The 21,382-nt window shown below is 40.0% G+C and overlaps 1 protein-coding gene across 1 annotated transcript in view; it reads left to right on the forward strand.

The window, feature by feature from the left end:
* LOC114030669 (fer-1-like protein 6) overlaps nucleotides 1–21,382 on the forward strand; it is a 193,259-nt gene that overhangs the window by 74,425 nt on the left and 97,452 nt on the right. The window contains exons 18-20 of the mRNA XM_027845520.1: nucleotides 4,414–4,591; nucleotides 8,279–8,403; nucleotides 14,109–14,243. Coding sequence (XP_027701321.1) covers nucleotides 4,414–4,591; nucleotides 8,279–8,403; nucleotides 14,109–14,243 — 438 coding nt within the window. The remainder of the gene's footprint in view (nucleotides 1–4,413; nucleotides 4,592–8,278; nucleotides 8,404–14,108; nucleotides 14,244–21,382) is intronic.

Genomic DNA, 21,382 nt, shown 5'->3' on the forward strand with positions numbered 1-21,382 from the left:
AAGAAAGAAAGAAAGAAAGAAAGAAAGAAAGAAAGAAAGAAAGAAAGGAAGAAAGAAAGAAAGAGAAGGAAGGAAGGAAAGAGAAGGAAGGAAGGAAAGAAAAAATGGAATGTGAATGGATGGACTTGTTATAGGACTTGTGTGAGGCAAATGTCTGTGCTGTCTTGGTGGATTAAGAAAGTCCAGCATATTTTGACCTGAGTCAATAGATTCAGTCACAATTTTTGAGAAGAGTTGAACATACTGAGGGGGCTCCCTACCAAGCAGTACTAACCCACAATATGTGGCTGACTCATTGGTACAAGCTCAGCTTAAAGGATTAGTGGAGTGACTTCCCTCCAAAGCTTGGTTGTATTGGCTGCCAAATGAATGGGCTATCCTCTGAGGCAAAATCATGGAATCTCTGAGTTGGAAGGGCCCTTGGAAGTTATCAAATCCAACGTATATCTGAACAAGAATTCTGTTTACAATATCTCATAAGATGTTAATGAGATTCTTTGAATTCTATGTGAAGAAGATGTTTCTTCAGGGATAGGTTAGACTAGAGAAGTCAGAGATTTATGGAGTCTCAGAGTTTGAAGGGATTTCAAAGGCATTTACCTTACCTGAACAAGAATCCCTTTTACATAATAGCTAACATTTACTTAGCACTTTAAGATTTGTAAAGTACTTTTACATGTTAACTCATTTGATCCTTTTAACGGCCCTGGAAAGAATGTGCTGTTATTATCACTGCCATTTTATAGATGAGGAAACTGAGGCTGAGAGAAGCTAAGTGACTTGTCTAGGGGTACACAACTAGTAAGTGGCTAAGACAGAATTTGAGCTCATCTCCAGATATCATACCCAGGAAATGGACATCCCGTCTTTATTTGAAGACCTCGGTTGAGGAAGCCCCAACGTAGCTCTCTCCACCTTTGTACAGCTCTAATTGTTAGGAAGTTTTTCTGCATGTCAAGTCTAAACCTGCCTTTCTGTGGCTTCCACTCATTGATCCACCTTAGCTAGGGAAATCAGTTTGACTTCTCTCCATGTCTGTACCACATTTGCTGACCACTTGATGCTTCCATTAAGATGCAAATCCAGGGGGTGAATAAACACTTCACAAAATGCAATGGAATCTGGAGAGTTCAAATGCTTCTAGCATCTCCATGACTCAAATGTCTTGTATTGTTCCCTCATCCTTAAGGGAAACAAAACCTGAAAGTCATTACGATGTGGAGACCTGATGTTCCATAATTCTAATGTGTTCTAAGGAATGAGTAAATCCAATACCATGCAAGAAGCTAACATGCATGATAAGATGCTATTTCTGTTTCTTTCTTTCTTTCTTTTTGAGGGGAAAGGGAAAGGTGGTACTGTATTTTTGATTTCTTTGATATGAGATTCGCTTACGTGGAAACTCCCTTCACTGATGCAGGTCAGCAATTCCTTTGTAACTTGTATTATTACTTTTAATTCACTCATGTAGTTTTTATTATATTTTGAATTCCAATTTGTTTCCCTCCCTCCCTCCTAACCCCACATTAGAGAAGGCTAACATTTGATGTAGATATATATGTGGAACTATACAGTACAAACTTCTGTATATCAGCTATTTCTCTGGAGGTGGATAGCATTTTCCTTCACAAGTCCTTCATAGTGGATATAAATGATCATATTACTCAGAATAACTTAGTCATTCACAGTTACTCTGTGATGTAACTTAAATTCTTAGAGAGCTGCCTCGGGTATTGAAAACTCAAGTGATTTGCCCAGGGTCATACAGCATGTTGCATATAGGATTTGAACCTAGGTCTTCTTGACTCTAAGGTTGTCCCTCTCTCCAGTAGGACATATTATTTCCCTTACTCAGTGAGTCAGTCAGTAAACTTTTATTTAGTGCCTACTATATGCCAAACACTGTGCGAAACACACAGTGCTAGGATTATAGTAGGACAAAAGAAATATGTAGGTAAGGTGGTTTGGTCATTCGATCAGGACAATGAAGCTAGCTCCAAACCTTACTTGTTCAAACAAAAACAGAAGAGGAATCAGTCAGTGGCACAAAGTCTTGTGACAGTCATCACTGTGTGTATGTCTCTGTGTGCATATGTGCCTGAGGTTAGGGGAACTCTATGGACAGAGCATCTCCAGGTTACTAAAGAGAGTTGCAAAGGGAGAGATCTTACAGACAAGTGGCTGTGTTAACTCTCGGTTTGGGAGTTATGAAGGAATATAAGGGATCAAGTCAACTAGAACGAAAAGTCATTCAGATGGGAAAAAAACTGAAAGATGGAACTCTAATCGAACAAGCAAGGGAGGGATCAGGGAGTTTTATTACCTTTGTGTTGTGAATGATTTTAAACAATAGTTTAAGATGAGATACCTATTCAAAGGTAGGTATACTTGCCATAATTGATCAAGGGAAAAATGAGTATGTTCATGTGTTTCCTAAGCATGTATGTGTGGGGTGAGAAGGGAGAGTTGCATTATATTGGAATAAATATCATTCAGGGCTGAATTAAAGGGCAAAACAAATATATATATGTATATATCTGAATCAGATGCATTTCCCTCTGACGGGATTTATCCAGTTTGACAGTGTGATTACAGGATCACAGAATGATCCTGGAGCAGGAAGGAGACTCAAGGGTCATCTACTGTAACTACCTCTGCTGAGAACAGTAAAGGTGAGGAAACCAAGGCCCAGGATGGCAAAGTACTGGCCCAAGGTCACACAGGTAATATGAGTCAGAGGCAGGATTTGAATCCAGGTCATTGACTCCAGGACCAGTATTCTTTCCAAAAATGCCATAATACTTGCAAAACACTTAGAACAGTGTCTTGTATATAGAAAGCACTTAAATTCATATTTCTACCCTGAATAGAGCCTAAGTTCCTTAGTCAGTCATTCAAAGCCTTCTACAATCTCATTCCAACCTACCTTTTTAGCTAGCAAATTCAATTCAATGAATATTTCGGCCTTATCTCATTTTACTAACATTTAGGTTCTGTTTAACTCATTGTTCCCCAAACATATGCTGAGATTTCTTAGTTCCATGGTTTTTCTTACACTATTCCCTTGTACCTGCACGCCATTCTTCCATCCATCCATGTGCTAAAAACCTTCAAAGCTCAGCTGAGGATAATTGCGGATTGTGTTTATCTTATTCCTTTCTCCACATTGAGGACAACAACCATCTCCTTTTCACCCTTGTATTCTCAATGCCTGTGCTTGACACAAAGGAGATGCTTCATTGAATTGTGCTGAATTGCACTGTGAAATGTTCACATCAAGTACCTTGGTGACAATAGTATGTATCATTATTGCCAGGGGAAAATGAAATCTATTAATAGTTGAGGTCATTAGTCTAATGGATATTCAAGAGAATGGAGACTCAGAGAAGTCTTGTGAGTGCAGATTTAGAGCTGAAAGACACCATAAAATGAATTAGCGAATGAAGCATTTATTAAGCACCAACTGTGCGCTCTTGCATTGACCTAAGTGCTAAGGATACAAATAGAAAAGGAAGAGAGATAATCCCTGCTTTCAAGGAGTTTGCAGAGCTCACAGAAGACAAAAATAAGGAAGATTTTAGCTGTAAATTAGATAGAAAGAGAACCTATGGTCCTTTTGGTGTAGTGGCAAAGCAGATAATAATGACTCTTCTTCAGTGTCATTTCCACTAACAAAATCATATCAGTTTCTGATGTTGAACCACTAGACAATGCCAAGGACTTTGTTATTGAGGACTTTCTTTTCTGGGTCTCCAGCAGCTGTGGCTGTGGTGCCTATAGAAGCAGTTGCTAGGCTGAATCTCCATAGGATTTGCTTCCCAATATAATGGCTGTGGGCACTGGGCTGGAAACATTGCTGTTCCCAAGGCTCTTGGCTTCAGGGTCCTGGGCTGTCTCCACTGGGGTCTGAGGGAAGAAGATCATGGCAATCCTTTGACTTGCCTGGCACACGTTGCCTCCTATCACTCCTTCAGGGTATCTTGTTGCTTCACTGAGCTGGCTTGCTTTCTGTGGCAGTTGTGTGGCCACAGTGGGAATGGCTGGCCCTTTCTTCATAGGAGTCACTTAGAGATTACCTAGCACAACCATATCATTTTACATATGAGAAAACAGAGGCTCAGGGAGGTTCAGTCGATAAGCATTTATTAAATGCCTACTATGTGCCAGGCTTTGTGCTAACTGCTAAGAAATGCAAAAGACAGTCCCTGCCCTTAAGGAGCTCACTGTCAGATATTGGAACCCAGTTTTAAGCCCACTTCCTTTATTCTAAATTGGGTGCTCTTTCTACTCTGTAACTCATATGGAACAGGAGTTCTTCATTCAATGGCATCCCTAAGGAGGACACCATTCCCAAAGAACTGTGCTAAGAACAAGTTTTCATTAATATAGTGGCCTTTGGTGATATTTCCATAGCTTCCAGGACGACGTCTGACAGGTTGGACTGTGCAAGGAAAAGTGGATGTATACCTCTGGCTGGGGTCTGTCAAGTACTCCAATGCCATTTTGGACAACTTACCGATTGGATATGAAGCTGAGACGTTAACCAAAGCCAGTGGTACCAGTTACCCCCCTGCCAGCCTGACCTACCAAGGTAAGACAGTCACTGGGTGAAAAGACCATAAAACCTCTTGAATGGCCTTCTGAGGCCCATCTAACTATGTGAGCATTAGCTCATAAAGATACATACATGCTTGATGGGGGCATTTATCTTTACTTTCTTAATATCACTGTTTATATCCTCCACATCCAAGGCCCCCTCCTCAACAACGGTATATCTTAAAAGACTTGCTAGAATAATTTTTTAAATGCACACTGAATAAAAATTCCTACTTATATGTTAATAGGAGAAAAATCAATTTGAATTTCTTTCCTAGGACAGCACACAGCTTGAGTTTCCATTTTAAGAAAAGGATGATTTGTAATGAAAAGTGAATGCGTGCCTGATCAGAACATACTGAATGGAAAATGAAGCAAATCCCCTAATAATGCAGCTCTCAGGCTGTGGGTTATATATAGAAATAGTTTACATTTCTCTGTAATGAGTTGACTAAAATTGGCAACCTTAGAGGCCCGCAAGCTCTCCTTTGTCCAGTTCCCAGATTGGCTTCTATGACAAACCCCAACTGACCAGAGAGCTGAAATACTTCACATAAGCCTTTTCTCAATTGTGGGTTATTTCCAGAGACTGACGACATACATGAATCAAGCCCTTCTCTTACCATTCTGAATGACGCTCCAGGTGCCATCACAATGCAAGTTTGCCAGCCACTGGCTGCTCAGGCTTGTCTTCTGTCCCACTGAAGGTTATGTTGCCTTTCATAAAGTCAGCTGCTGAGGAGGCTTTAGGGCTAGTGAAAGAAAAAAAAAAGAAAATTAGATTCCCTGTGTTACTTGGTGTCTCTGTTCTTGCTTTGGTTTGCTTTGGTTTCAGTGGAAAACAGTAGTTTATAATTTAGGCCCTAAATGGGGTCTCGATACATGGAAAAAAAGTTTAAGAAGCCCTGATTTAGGGAAGGCAGCTAACAATGGAGGCATTTACTAATAGATCATCATTCTTAGTCTTCCTCCTCTCTCCTCCCCTCTCCTCCCTTCCCCTCCCCTCCCTTTCCCTCACTTGTCCTCCCCTCTCCTCCCCTCTCCTCTCCTCTCCTCTCTTCTCCTCTCCTCTCCTCTCCTCTCCTCTACTCCTCTCCTCTACTCCTCTCCTCTCCTATATTCTCTCCTTCCTCCTCCTCTTCCATATAATGACCTGGTAGAGTCCTTATTCTGCCACTTACTATGTAACCCTGGGCAAATCACTTCATTTTTCCATGTCTCACCCTTCTCATCTGTAAAATGAGTATAATATCTATGTCACAGAATTGTTGGGAGGAAAGTGTCTTATTAAATATTTGAAGCATTGTGGAGGTTTGATTAGGGACTGGACTTGTGATTTCATTGTATGGGTTAGAAAACTCCCTCCACCCGTGCAGGTTGGCAACTTCTCCTCAGTTTACACCCTTAGAAAGTTGCTTAGAGTTCTGAGAAATTCAGTGATTTGCTGAGGGTCACACAGTGTCTGAGGTGAGACTTCCTCCAGTCTCTCAAATCCAGTTCTCCATTCCCTAGGCCACACTGATTCACAGTTTCCAAAGCACTTTCCTTACAATAGCCAAGTGATATGTGCGGTCTACATGTCATTATTCTCATTTTATTGAGGGGGTGGAGCTGAGGCACAGAATGGAAAAGTGACTTTTCCACAGTCATTCAGCTTGCAAATGGCAGAGCAATGAATCAACTTTCTGACTTGAGGTGTCCAGTACTTTTATCACTTAAGCTCCTGCAATCAAAGCCTATAGTTTTGGGATTTAATTCTGCTGCTTACAGCAAGGGAGCCTTGACTTCTCTTTTTAAGATAAACCAAGTATAATAGTAGAAAAATGTCTTGTATCTACCTAAGATGATGATGATGATAACAATAAAAATAATAGCTAGCATTTATATAGCACTTTAAGATTTTCAAAATGCTTTACAACTATTATCTCATTTTGTCCTCACAACAATCATAGGAGGTGGGGGCTATTATTATCTTCATTTTACAGATGAGGAAACTAAGGCTGAGACATTAGGTTAAGGGACTTTTTCAGGGCAAACCAATGCAATCAAGGGTCTTTGGAAATCTTGAAGTGTTCTTTCAACAAATTATTGTTGTTTTTATTAAGTGCTTGCCATGTGCAATATTGAATAAATAATCAACAAGTACTTATTAAATACCTACTGTGTGCCAATTGGAAAACTATTGCAGTGGGGGAGAGTTGATGACATCCTAAACTAGGGTTAGTTGGGTGAAGAAAATTAGACCTGCAAAAGAGGTGTTGTGAAGGTAGAAATGACAAGATTTGGCAATTTGGTCATGTGAAATGAAGGATAATGAGTTGTTGAAGATGACATCAAAGTTTTGGTCCTGGGTGACTAGCATGATAATGCCCTCAATAGAAATAAACAAGCATAAAAGAAGGGGGGTGTTTGAGGAAAAGATAATGACTTCTGTTTTGGACATGTTGAGTTTTAGATTCCTAAGGACATCCGGTTCGAAATACGTAATAGTTTGTGATATAGGCCTAGAGCTTAGGACTAGATATTTAGATCTGAGAGTCAGATTCATTTAGGTGATAATTGAATGCATCAATTTATAGGATGTTTAAGGGAGACTAGCACCTCTGGCATGAAGGTTTGCTGAGTCCTTTTCAGGGCTGCTCTTTCATCTTGGTGCCTACCTGGCACTCAACTCTCACCTGTGGCTCCAAGAAACTTTAACACGTACAGTGGCCACAGCCTGATAAATCATCTCGGCAGACAAGCTAAGACCAGGTGGAGGATAACTGCTGGCCTCAAACCCATTGGTGAGTTAGGGGAGTGTCTACCCTAAGCATGTGAAGACTTCCCCCTACAGAACGGGCACATAAGAATAATTTGTTCCAATAGCCATGAAGGCAGCAGAAGCAGGTGCTGTGGAGAGCTTAGAGCTTGGTCGGACATCAAAGATATCAAGGTCATCCACTGCACCTTGGGCCATCGCCAGTCATCTTGACCTTTGTCTTGTCACCGGAATTCAGTGATTCTGGAAGAGAGAATGAGGCTGACAACTTAGTGCAACTCTGCCACTTAAATCCAATTCACACACAAATCATCGCCACTCTTCAAAAGTGAAGGACAAATAACAACAATACTTGAATCTGTCAGAATTGTTAAGGTCATCAAGTGAGAGTGTAGAGGGAAAAAAAAGTGGGTCCAAGAGATAAATGTGATCACTGCCATTAAATAGTTTCTAATCTACCAATGGTGATAATATATGTACAAAAATTATCTTCCATTTCCTTATGACTTTTTGCAGTGCTTTGAATACTGATGTTACTCATAAGACTGAGGGGAGTAGGTATTGATGTGGAGGCTGTGTTTTTATGGACTTCACACCAACCTCAATGTAGTATAACAGGACCCATGGCCTGCCCTAATAAAAAACTAGTTGGCTTCTGTTAAAATCCTTTGTGAATATAGAATCAACCCCTACCCAAAGACCAGTGAAACCATGTGAGGGATTTAGTCAAGAAGTATTTATTAAATGCTTACTATGTGACAGACACTGCCCAAAGAAAGACAATAGACAGTCTCTGTGCTTAAGGATCTCACAGTGTAATGGCGGAGACATTTGATGGTTACATATATTCTCTATCTCTTTCTGTCTCTTTCACCCAACACTGGCATATAACTGATGACTGTTTTCCTGATTTGCTCACAGCCCAGCACATCTTCCAGTTAAGAGCACACATGTACCAGGCCAGGGGACTCATAGCAGCAGATAGCACTGGACTCTCTGATCCCTTTGCCAAAGTCACCTTTCTTTCACACTGCCAGACCACAAAGGTAAGTAGGAAGGACCTGGCCTCTTTTCCCACAGGGAAAATAGTTTCATGGCTGAATACTGATAATAGTAATAATTGGCATTTATATAGTGCTTGAAGGTTTGCAAAGCATTTTACATATATGATCATTTAATCTTAGCAACAGCCTAGGAAGATAAGTACCTTACAATACTATATAACTGCTAGTTGTTTAATATTATTATTATTATTAGTTCCATTCATCCAATAAGTACTTACTAAGCACTTATTACTACCATGTACAAATCTGAGCTACGTGCTATGGGGTACACAAAATGGATAAAAATACTATCATGTGCACAGTCAAACATAGTTATTGTATCAGTTTGTTTTGCCTAACAGTTTTTCTTTGTTACAGTAAAAGAGCTCTATTGGGGCAGAATATTGGCATCAAGAAAATATTTTTAAAAGAGGGAAAAAATAAGATAAATAGGAGGCCACAGTCTCTGCCATCATAGAGTTTAAAACCCTGTAGTTCTCTCTTTGGCCTGGCACACTGGGAAGTGCTCTGGATTTGGGATCAGAGGACCTGGGTTCATATCCTGGCACTGCCACTTACCACCTGGGTGACTTTGGGCATCTGATTCTTGGGTCCTCATCTGTAGAATGATGTTATCTAGAGTCCCTTCTCCTTCCTGAATCTTATGATCTCATAAAGTGTTTAGCATGTATTTAATCAGTCCAAATCTTTTTTTTTTCTGTAGGATACCTATTCAATTAGCTCTTCATGATGCAAGAAGAGGATGTATCATCTTCCTTAGCTGCTAAAGCTAAGAATTTGCATCTTTCTGAGGCCTTTCCCGCTCATATTAGTGCTATGGGACAACAGAAAGACTAACATTTTCCTTCCAAGGTTTGGGAGTGGCCAATGCAACTGACTCTATCTACCTGGTGATTTAGAAAGGGCAGCCTTTGGTAGTGATGTAAATTATCTTCAGATTTCCTAAAAAGCATCAAGACCCCACTAAGAGGTGTGTGTGTGTGTGTGTGTGTGTGTGTGTGCATGTGTGTGTGTGTGTGTGTGTGCGCGTGCGATGTGGAGAATGGTAAAAAACTCAACTGATCAATTGTTTAAGCATCTACCATGCGGCAGGCACTATAGATATGAGAGCAGAAATTCAACAGTTCCTTTCCCTCAAAGAGCTTATATTCTACCCAGGGAAATCATCAACATTCAGTTAAGAAGCCCTTAAATTAAAAAACAAATTTGTTTCCAGTTCCAAATTCTTTCCCTGACTCCACCCCTATCCCCCACTCATTGAGAAGGCAAGAAATACAATACTTATTGTATCTATGAAGTCACGCAAAACACATTTCCACATTAGCATGGTGAGAAAATAAAGTGAAAAAAAATATGTTTCAATCAGCTCTCAGAGTTCATCAGTTCTCTCTTTGACTGTGGATGGTGTTTTTCATCATGAGTCCTTTGGAATTTTTGTGGATCGTGACTTTGACTCCATATAAGGAAGGTTGGCCTAAAAATTAAAGCTGTCTGAAAATAGAATGGGCTATATCAGGGGTTAGAGTGTTCCTTGTCATTAGAGGTACACAAGCAGAAGAAGAATCGATCAGTGAGTCAATCAATAAGAATTTTATTCATCACCTGCATTGTGTTCGGTGCTGAGGATACAGAGGTAAAAATTCACCAATCTTTATGTTCAAAGAACTCACATTTTATTTTGAGCAGCCTTTTGTTAGGAGGGATAATTTGCCCATCAGGTAGAGCTTAAACCAGACAATTTCTAAGATTATATGATTGTGGAAAATTTCCATGATGCCAAGTCATTAGTCAGAATTTATAGAGGTGGTTGATTAGCCTTTTTACCTGGAAGGAGACCATACAGCCATACCTGAGAAGTGGTTTTCTGTGCAAATATATGTAGTGGGCTGACTGAATCCCCATTTACACAAAGGCAAAAGGTACATGTTACCTGTAGGGTACCAGACAAATGCTTGGTTCCTCTTCTTGGCAATCCAACACTGTCTCAGGTTCAAAAGAACCCTAGACAGGCCAGACTTCCCCAAGGGTGATATAACATTCATTGATTCATTGGATTTTGAACTGGATGAGTCCATAGGGCTTCATCTGGTTCAACCTCCTCATTTTACAGTTGAAGAAACTGAGGCCCAAAGAGTTTAAGTGACTTGAGCTCATACAGTCCAGAGCTGGAATTTGAACTTAGATCCTCAAATACTAAACCCAGTGTTCTTTCTACCTCTCAAATCTTTGCATCCTCTTAGCAATATTCCATAGCAGTCCCCAGCATGTCCCAGACCAAACAAGAGCCTTAATCTGTTCCCAAACACAATGGAAAACCAGGGTCATTGGTGGAATCAACTAACCATTTGGACTAGACAGCTGCTTGGGGCCTGATGGATGTTGGGGAGTTTTGCTATTTTTTGAAAATAAAAGAAGCACAAGAATTCTATACAGGGAGCTTGTCACATGAATGACCCTGTGTGATTTATCTCAATATCCCCACCCTAGGGCCTTATTCATAGTACATATCCAACAAATATTAGTGCAAATTAAATTGAATGGGGCTTCATAGCCCAAAGTGCCCCAGAAGCTGTTGTAGTAATTTCAGGGACTGAAAACACTGCAGAGAATATAAATTACATTAGAATAGTGTTTGTCTAGTGACCAGTAAAAGGGAACTTTATTTAAAAGCATGACATTCTTTTTTGTTTTTTTGGTTTTTTTTTTTTAGTGAGGCAATCAGGGTTAAGTGACTTGCCCAAGGTCACACAGCTAGTATGTGTCAAGTGTTTGATCTGAGGCCAGATTTGAACTCAGGTCCTGCTGACTTCAGCGCCATTACTCTATCCACTGCGCCACCTAGCTGCCCCTAAAAGCATGACATTCTTGATGGTATGAATCACTTGATGTTGAAGTTTGGGGGCGGAGATGCTCTCAGCAAGTAATCTTGCATTTCTGATAATATTTGAAAGAAAATTATTGAAGTTAGCTGCACTGATTCCAATATCTGTCAAGAGAAGTTCAGGGTCTTCAAAATTATGCTAAACCTCACTGTGTCTAAAGCATAAAATAGACTGAAACCAGAGATGTGGTAAGTATAATATTTTTATGACTCGCATAAAGAAAAACTATAAAAATGCCATCTCATGACCATAGTATAAGTGATTCATGACCCCAACTGGAGAAATCTTTGGGCTGAAAGCTTTAAAGTGGGGGTGCTTCTGCTTGGGTCTCTGGAGGCTCAGAAGTTTAGATAGCCAAGGTCTGAGAGGCTAGACTTTCAGGTAGCATTAAGGGCTTGGGGCAGAGGGAGGTTTGGGTGTAGATACAATGATCCCCAAATTTAACTGCAGCAGCCATGAGTTAGTCTTTTGGAGCTCTCCACTGGGATCACAAGCAGAGGGACTGTATAATGAAAACTGATGGGAAAGTGATTTGGGCTTTTCAGGCCAGAAGGCTTCTCTCCTCCCCCTCAGGTGAGACATAGCATGCTAATGAGACCTCCTCTGTCTCAGTTGGAATAATTCATCTAATACTCAAAGAATCTTAGTTTTTAGAGCTTGGCAATGGCATATTATCTAGTCCCAGCTAGGTGGTCCAGTGGGTAGAGGGCTGGGCATGGAGCCAGAAAGACCCAAGCTCAAATCCAGCCTCAGGCACTTACTAGCTGTGTGACCTTGAGCAAGTCACTTAACTACTGTTTGCCTCAGTCTCCTCGACTACAATTGAGCACCTACCTTCTAGGGTTGTTGTGAGGGTCAAATGAGATAATATTGGTAAAGTGCTTAGCACAGTGCCTGGCACATAGTAGGTGCTTAATAAATGCTTGTTTCCTTTCTTCTTCTCTTCCTTCCTCCCTCCTTCTTTCATTCCTTCCATCTGGGGAGAAACAGCAAGCAAAGGAAAGCATGACAATAGTTCTTCTGAAAGAGATTTGTGGCTTTGTAAAGCTGATTACAAGCTCAATATTAGCCAACTTTATGGGATAGCAGCCAAAAAGATAAAAAACAAAACAAAACAAAACAAAACTAGGTGGCATTAAGAGGAACATAGTTTCCAGGAATAAGGTGATAGTTGCACTCAACTCTGATCTGGTCAGACTACATCTGATATATTGTTTTCTAGGTACATCCCTATCCTCACCCTACTCCTAACTTCTAGCCCTACCTCTAGTGTACATGGTGCCTGAAATTCTTAATCATTCTTTTGACTTACAATATCAAGGTAAATACCTTGGGACGGTATCTCTTGGGAAGCCATGATAGAAAGTAGGAGAGGATGGACAAATAATCAGCATGAAGAAACCAGGATCCTGGAGAGAACGGGTGCCCACAAGTGGGAAAGGGGCCCTGCTGAGGGATTGTAGGGCAAGCCCTATCACTAACTCTGTCATCAACCACTGTTCAAGGTCACTTCGATATTTAACTTATAAGAGACAGCATGCTCTGATCTGGGAGTCAAGAGGCCTGGCTCCATTTTTCAATCCAAGAAATTATACTATGACTCTTTAAAAAAGTCCTTGGTCCTAATTCACCAGTCTGCCGACGGTTCGGACACACCTTCTCCCAAGGGCAGTATGAAGAGTCTGACTCCATATTAAAAAAAAAAAAGCCCGTTAACCAATTAGAAAATGGAATGGGCTACCTCAGTAAGTAGTTAGTTCTCCATCAAGAAAAGTATCCAAGAAGAAGCAGGATGAATATCTCCAGTGATGGAAAACTCACAACTTCCCAAAGCAAGACATTCCACTTTGGGACAGTGTTAATTTTTAGGAAGATGCAATTTACTTTTCTGAAACTCCCACCCTATGCTCCTGGTCCTGCCTTCTAGGGCCAAACAGAACAAGTGTAATCCCTCTTCCTCATGACAGCCCATGAAGTACTTTAAGAAAACCTTTGCATTCTTTAAATATATATATATATGTATTTATATATATGTTTTCTCTTTTCCACAATTACATGTTAAAACAATTATTTAACTTTTTTTTTCATGTTTTGAGTTCCAAATTCTATCCCTCTGTAACTCCCTACTCTCTTCCCTCCCTAAGGTGGTAAGCAATCAGATATAGGTTATACATGTGCAATTATGCAAAACATTTCCATATTAGTCATTTTGTACAAGAAGACTCAAATAAAAAAAAGAATGAAAGAAAGTGAAAATAACATGCTTCAGTCTGTATTCAAACAATATCAGTTCTTTCGTTGGAGGCAGATAGTATGATTCAATTGGGATTGTCTTGGATCATTGTATTGCTGAGAATGGTTAAGTCTTTATGGTTAAGTACGATATTGCTGTTACCGAGTACAATGTTCTCCTGGTTCTGTTTACTTCGCTTTGCATCAGTTCATTTACATCTTTCCAAAAGCCTACGCATTCTTAAAATTATATCCATACAACAACCCTGTAAGACAGAACTGCTTGTCCACGGCATTGTAGATGGGATTCCTTCAGTAGGTGACCGCCAGCCATGTGTACCTGTAATTCCAATTCCCACTTTACAGATGAGTATACTGAGGCTCCAGGTTCCACAGAAATGGGACTTGAAATTGCTCAAGATCCCAGAGAATTGAGACTTGAACTTCAGTCTCATGACTCCAAGCCCACATGTTGCATGTTTGGGATGAGGGGATAGGGTGCTGCTCTGGAGTTGTGGTTATTGTTGCTGTTGGAACTGGAGCCTAATCAGTTCTGTTCCCTTTGCCCTTCAGGTCATTTCACAGACCCTGTCCCCCACCTGGAACCAGATGTTGCTGTTCAACAACATTGTGCTTTATGGGGACCAGAAGGAAGTGTCTGAATCCCCGCCTCTGGTCGTGGTGGAGCTCTATGACAGTGATGCTGTGGTAAGGGCAGCGCGAACCTCACCCCACCTTCCTTCAGAGATGGTGGGTCAGGTTGGGGGAGGCAGCACAGATTCATGATTTTAGAACTGGAAGAGACCTCAGAGGCAATCTGGTGTAACCTTTTCATTTCAGGGGAAAAAACAAGATTAGCAATAATAATAATAATAATAATGATGATGATAATAAAAATAATGATGATGTTAACAAAAGCTAACATTTACATAGTGCTTTCTATGTGCCAGGCACATAGCTAAGTGCTTTATTATCATCTCATCTGATCCTCATAACTGCCCTAGGAGGTAGGTGCTATTATTATTGCCATTTTATGGATGAAAAAACTGAGGCCTAGAGAGTTAAATGACTTGTCCAAGGTCATACACAGCTGGTGAATATGTGAAGCAGGATTTGAACTCAGGTCTTCCTAACTGAAGATCCTACACACTTTCAGTTTCACCAAGCTGTGATAATAGTACCAAGATAGTTTATGGACACATTAACACCACTAGTTAAGCTATCTTTGTATTTTATTCTAACTGTCCAACAGCTCAGAGCCACTATAGGTATCCTTCTGCTTTAAGCAAGCCCATTATATGAAAATCTAAATTTACAAAACCTAATTAGGAAGGGGAAAGGTACTTAGCACAGTAGATTAGAGGGCTGGACTACTACTCAGGATGCCTTGAGTTCTAATCCTATCCTATACATGTATTAGCTGTATGACTCTGGGCAAGTCACTTACCCTCTCTCAGCCTCAATTTCCTCATCTATAAAAATGAGGATAATAATAGCACCTACTTCTCAGGGTTGTTCAGAAGATTCAATGAGATACCATATGTAAAGTGCTTTGCAAACTTTAAGGCTTAATCTGTGTGTGTGTGTGTTTGTCTGAATGTGTATATATATATTATGTATATATTATGTATATATATTATATATATATCTCCACACACATACACATGCATACAGATACATATAGATATAATGCATGTACATACATACATGTATACATATACATACATAGATGCATATACTAGCCATTATTATAATTGTTGCAGTTATCCTTTTACAAGAGTGTTTTTTGGTTTACAAAATAACTCACCTGAACATTAATTAATCTAAAGGCAATGAACTTCCCTGGTATATCTGTCTTTACTCCAAGGACTCTTTCACCTAGGTTCTCTTTACTGACATAAATTGCCATGCTTTCTTTCCCTAACAGTCAGCCTTCTCTGGTTACAGGGGAAAATATCTCTTGGTAGAGGCCATTTTGCTGACGAGCCTCTCAGACCAAAGCCTGGCTGATTCTCAGATTGTAGGCCCTCAAGCAGACCCACTGCCTGCCTTGCATTTAAAGCCTTCCCAACTTAGTTGGACTTTGTGTTCCATTGGCATCCTTCCATGAAATACGGTGCCCTTTAATCCATGAAAAGGCATCAGAGGAGGACTTTAGTAGACACAGTTATTATTCATCCCATTCAGGTGACACAATGACTTGAGCACTGGAGTTGGAGTCAGAAAGCCCTGAATTCAAATCTTGCCTCAGATACTTAACGAGCTGGATCAAGTCACTTAATCATTCAACCTTAGTTTCTTCATCTATAAAGTGGGGATAATAATAGCATTTACTTCACAGGGATTTTTGTGAGGATCAAATGAGATTATGTATGTAAAGCACTTTGCAAATCTTAAAGAACTATATAAATGGTAGCTATTATTATTATTATCATCTTGGTTATTAATCAATAATAATGATGTTAATAATGTCTCATTTACACAGTTCTATATAGATCTGTTACAAGTTACAAGACATTCTCCATACATCATGTTTTTGGTCCTCACTGTCATCACTTGAGTTGGGTTGTGTGACTATTGTCCCCATTTTTGTGGATGAGGAAACTAAAAATCACAGGAGAAATTGCTTGTAATAACTGAGACTGGATGGCAAGCCTGTTGGCTCAAAGTCCAGTGTTCTTCTCATCATACCACGTATGATTCAATTGACAAAAATACAATTGATAACATCTAAACTGGTCGAAGGAAGGAAGAACACACAAATACTCATAGTTGAGTACAGAAATACATTTCACTCAGTAGGGAAATGGGGAAGCCAGATGGCAGAGTGGATAGAGTACAAGAGCTGGAGTCAGGAAGACCTGAGTTCAAATCCAGCCTCAGACACTTGCTATCTTGGACAAGTCATTGTTTTCCTTCATTTTCTCATCTGCAAAATGAGCTGGAGAAGGAAATGGCGAAGTGCTACAATATCTTTGCTAAGAAAACCCCAAGTGGCATCATAGTGACCTCATTTTTTTTTTATTGGGAACATAGGTTTTAACTTAGTATGCATCTTTGGTATACTTTAAGTTACTACTGAAATGACTGAATAATAATAATAGGGAAACAGGAAGGAAAAGGAGGAAAAAAAGGGAGAATTGGAGGGGAGGTAGATCAAAGGAGGGATTAGCCTTAAGGAAAACAAACACTCTAAAGATGTACAAAAGTATTTATAGCAGATCTTTCTGAGGTGGTAAAGTAAAGGAATCTAAGGAGATAAGGCTTATCATTAATGTATCCATTGGGCAAAGTGAGGCACAAGAGTACTTTGCGTAGATTTACAGACAGGAGCTCACAGGTAATAGAGTGAGACCTGAAGAACAATCCTCTCTACCTTCTCCATCCGTTTTGCAGTAGCAAGAGCTTTGAGGGAGGAACCAGAGAACCTGGATTTGAATCCCAGCTTGGCTATTTATCTCACCTTGGACCAGTCACACCAGCCTCTTTAGGGCTCAAAGTCCTCCTAAAATAAAGGGCTTGAATAAGATGATTTCTGCATTCCCTTCCAGCTCCAAAATCCTATGAGTCTATCATTCTTTACAAAAATCTAGCCTTCTCCTGAAGACTTGAATTGAAGAGGGACCTCTGGTTGTGGTTGTGGTTGTGGTTGTGGTTGTGGTTGTTGGGGCAGGGAGGTGGCTTAATGGATAGAGCTTTGGGCCTGGAGTCAGGAAGACCTGAGTTCAAATCTGTCCTCAGACACTTGCTAGCTGTGTGATCCTGGGCAAGTCTTTTAACCCTGTTTGCCTCAGTTTCCTCATCTGTAAAATGAGTTGGAGAAGGAAATGGCAAACCACTCCAGTATCTTTGCCAAGAAAAGCCCAAATGCAGTCATAACTGAGCAACAACAGCAATAATAATAACAACAACGGCCAGAAGGGGTGCCTACTACCTCCTGAATTGTCTAAGTGTTCTCTAATTATAAGAATTAAAAAATGACAAGACCAAAGATTTAGAACTAGAAGAGACCTTAATGGTCACTTGCAAATGGCCTGATTTTACAGATAAAAGGCCCAGAGAGGTTAAGCAATTTGCCTAAGGTCACACAGGAAGCAAGTAAATAGGTCTCTTGACTCCAAATCCAATATTCTTTCCACTGCATCAGAGGTCACTTTTCATTTTTTAAATTGCTGGTTGAAATTATTATAGCTTTTAAAAGAAGACCAAGCTATATATACCAGAGATCTGCAGTTTCAAGAGTATAATCTTGTTTTTCTACTTTACTATGTAGGTACAAATGCCCATTTTATTTGGTGTTTGTTAAGTTCCAAATAAAAACGTTTCTTAAAACAAAAAAAAATCACTCAAAGGTTTTTATCTAATTGGATATTCCTCTATTTTGTCTACAATTTGTATTTGACCTTCCTCTGCACAGACTGATTTCTTCTAAACTTTCCTTTAAGTTATGGCAAGCACTAAAACAACAAGTGAATATACTGTGAATATGCAGCAAAGGTTTTAAATGTTCTTGGATCACTAAAGAGGCTTCATCATTAATCTCACCTTTACAATCTGCTCTATTTTCCCTAGCCAAGCCCATAAACAGCACATCAATCTATTACCTTCAGTCTTGTAAAATATATTGTTTCTCTTCTCAATATGAAACCAAATACACCCTCCTGAAAGGTGTTTGAGGCCTGACACTCTTGGGATAGCTCAGTAGCTTTCTGGAAGATGATTTTTATTACTAAACTAGAAGTTGTTGTTATTATTATTGTTGTTGTTGTTGTTAAAATAAGACATAAGGCCTGGAAGAAAGGGCAATAGTTTTATTTACTTCTTTTGATAAATTCAACAATGCAATTCTATAAACATCCATTAAGAGACTATTCTGTGTCAAGCCCTATGCTAGGTAAGCATGAAGGATATATAAATGAAAAATGACACGGTCTCTGTCCTCAAGGATCTTATAATCTAATAAGGGGGATAAGGCATCTAGACAAATAAGTATGATAGAAGGTAAAATGTGAGAGGGGCAAAAGGAGGTCCAGGAAAGGGCTATGAGAAATTTCAAGAGGGAGAGATTACTTTAACCTAAGGGGTCAGGGATTGTTCCATGAAGGAAGATGCATCTACTAGGAAGGAAGGAAGAAAGAAAGGAAGAAAAAGAAAGAGAAATAAAGGATAAAGGAAGGAAGGAAAGGAAGAAAATGAAGGAAGAAAGAAAAGAAGGGAGAGAGGGAGGGAGGAAGGAAGAAAAACAAAGAGAAATAAAGGATGAAGGAAGGGAGGGAGGGAGGAAAGCAGAGAAAAAGATGAAGGGAGGGAAGGAGAGATGAATGGAAAGAAGGGGAGATGAAGAAAGGAAGGAGGGGGGCAGGAAAGAAGGAAAATAATGAGGAAGAGAGGAAGGGAGAGTCCTCAATACATGGATATGGGGGTGGGGAGACTCTATTCTAAACATTAGGCAGTGTAAACAAAGGTGCAGAGATAGGAGAGAGAAAGAAGAGAATAGGGATGATGTGTAGTGCGATATGAATGAACTTAAATACACTAAGAGACTCTAGAATACAACCCAATAATATAAATCTGGACAGGCAGTTTGGAACCAGATTGTGCCAAAGTCATGAATTTAAGCATTATTCAATAAATTTCATAGACTATTAGAGCTACAGAGGAGGGGTACTGAGGGCTCATAGAAGGCTACTGAGTAGAGTGACATGATCAGGGTAGCACATTAATATTGGAGCTGAAATACAGGCTATACAGTTGGTAGGGGTAGAATGGAAGTCAAGAAGAGGAGTTAGAAGACTGTTACAACATTCTTGGCTGGAAGCAATGAGGGCCTGAGTTATAATGGCTGCTGTAACAATGGGAAGGTATGGTCCAGTGGATGTGAGAGATATTGCACAGGTAGAAATGACACAATTTTGATTTAATTCAATTCAAGGAGATTTGATGACTTTACAACTTTTTGGATATGTGGAGTGAGTGACTTGCTCTAGGGGATCTAGGATTTGTGGTAAAGCACTCCAGAAGGTAATCTTTGTAAGAAAAACAGGTTGGTAACACAAGGAAAGGAAGGGAAGGGAAGTTGTGTATGGCTATTAAGCTGTTAATGTACTAACAAGAAGCAACAAGTAATTTACCAGAGCTGTTCTCCAGGGGAACTTCTAGAAAGATCTCAATTCCAGCAAATGGAGAGCCAGGGAGAACTTGACATGGCCCGCATCAAGTGTGTGATGTTTGTGCTCCTGCGGTGGACAAGTGACTTCTATATGCATTCCAAGTACAAACTGGTCTAAAGGGCTAAAGAAAAAACATCTCCACTCTCTAGATTACAGAAGAGAATAAAGTATTCCTCAGAAAAGGAGGAAAGACTTGAAAGTGAAATGGAAAAAGAGAAAAAAATCTAAAGAGGCAGAAAGGGAGTCTTAACCTGTGTCCAGTGGTCGGGGAGTGGAAGGATGTCATAAAGAGGAAACAGAGAAGAAGAAGGTTTAGAAGGTTTAGTGAATACTTGAATCTGAATCTCCCTATGAGCTCTTTTAGCTTAGACTATGGACTCTTTGAAAGTCTTTTGAATGTATTTGAATATCTTTTGCCTTTCTATGTATCCTCAGTGCATACAATGTTGTTACTGTTAATGAGCTGTTTTTCAGTCTGTCCAAATTTTCATGACCCCATTGGAGTTTTTTGGCAAAAATACTGGAGTGGTTTGCCATTTCTTTCTCCATCTTGTTTTACAGATGAGGAGACTGAAACAAACAGGGTTAAGTGACTTGCCCAGGGTCACACAGCTAGTAAGAGTATGAGGCCAGATTTGAATTCAGGATGATGAGTCTTCCTGATTCCAAGCCCAGTGCTCTATCCATTACCAACACCTAGCTGCTAGCACCTAGTAGGTGCTCAATAAATGATTGCTGACTGACTGAGACATGAGACTCTTCTCAAAGAGAAGGGAGATGGATGCTTTGAAGATGAATGAATGAATGAATGAAGAAAAGAACATTTACTAGGTGATTACTATGTGCCAAGCACTATGTTAAGTGTTGGAGATACTAATACATAAGCAAAGACAGTCCTCATCCTCAAGAAACTTTTATTCAAAAGGGGGAGACAATGCATACAGAGGAGTGGTGGCCAGGGAAGGGTACTTTGGTCTGGGAATAAATAGGATCTATAGAGGAGTAGATTAACATAGTTCCATCCAGTAATAATGGCAGAGTTGGTTTGATCGTTCGTGATTCTAGAACTTGGGTTGTGGTGGGGAGGAGAGGGAGAGACACCTGGCAGCAAGGCAGTGGGTGAAGTGAAGCATGATGGGATTTGCTAAAATAGTGGCCTAGGAGAGGCAGTTACAAATCAGGACAGCAGGGCCTTAGGGTGGCATTTCCTCTAGGGTGTCAATATGGCACATGACATCATCTTTTATGTTCTCTAGTTTTTTGCTTCACTGCCATTTTCAACTCCAGCTGTCTTTCCACTTTCCTCTGGTGAAATATAGACTAGCTGCAGGAAAGGAGGCTCTCCTTAGTTAAAACCCCAGTACCTTTGGGAGTATGTCTGTCCCACTAGCCCTGAGCTCTTGTCCTCCAAGTAGGAATGGTTTTGTGGATATACAGGCGTCATCAAAGGAAGTATCATTCATTGACAGTCAGAAGAGGAAGAGTTAAGTAATGGTGGTTGGAGACTCTCTGGTGAAATATATTTAGGCAGCCATTTGTTGATCTGAATATAACAATAATTGTCTTCCCAATGAAGGTTAGTGGATTCATCCAAGGAGTTCCCTGATCAATTTAATAAGGTCGTAGTGAGAAGAATTTTTGTTTGGAACTTTGACTACATTTCTCTGAGGAGTATGT

This window comes from Vombatus ursinus, unplaced genomic scaffold (assembly GCF_900497805.2).
Source record: "Vombatus ursinus unplaced genomic scaffold, bare-nosed wombat genome assembly UNPS02014973.1, whole genome shotgun sequence".
NCBI lineage: Eukaryota > Metazoa > Chordata > Mammalia > Diprotodontia > Vombatidae > Vombatus > Vombatus ursinus.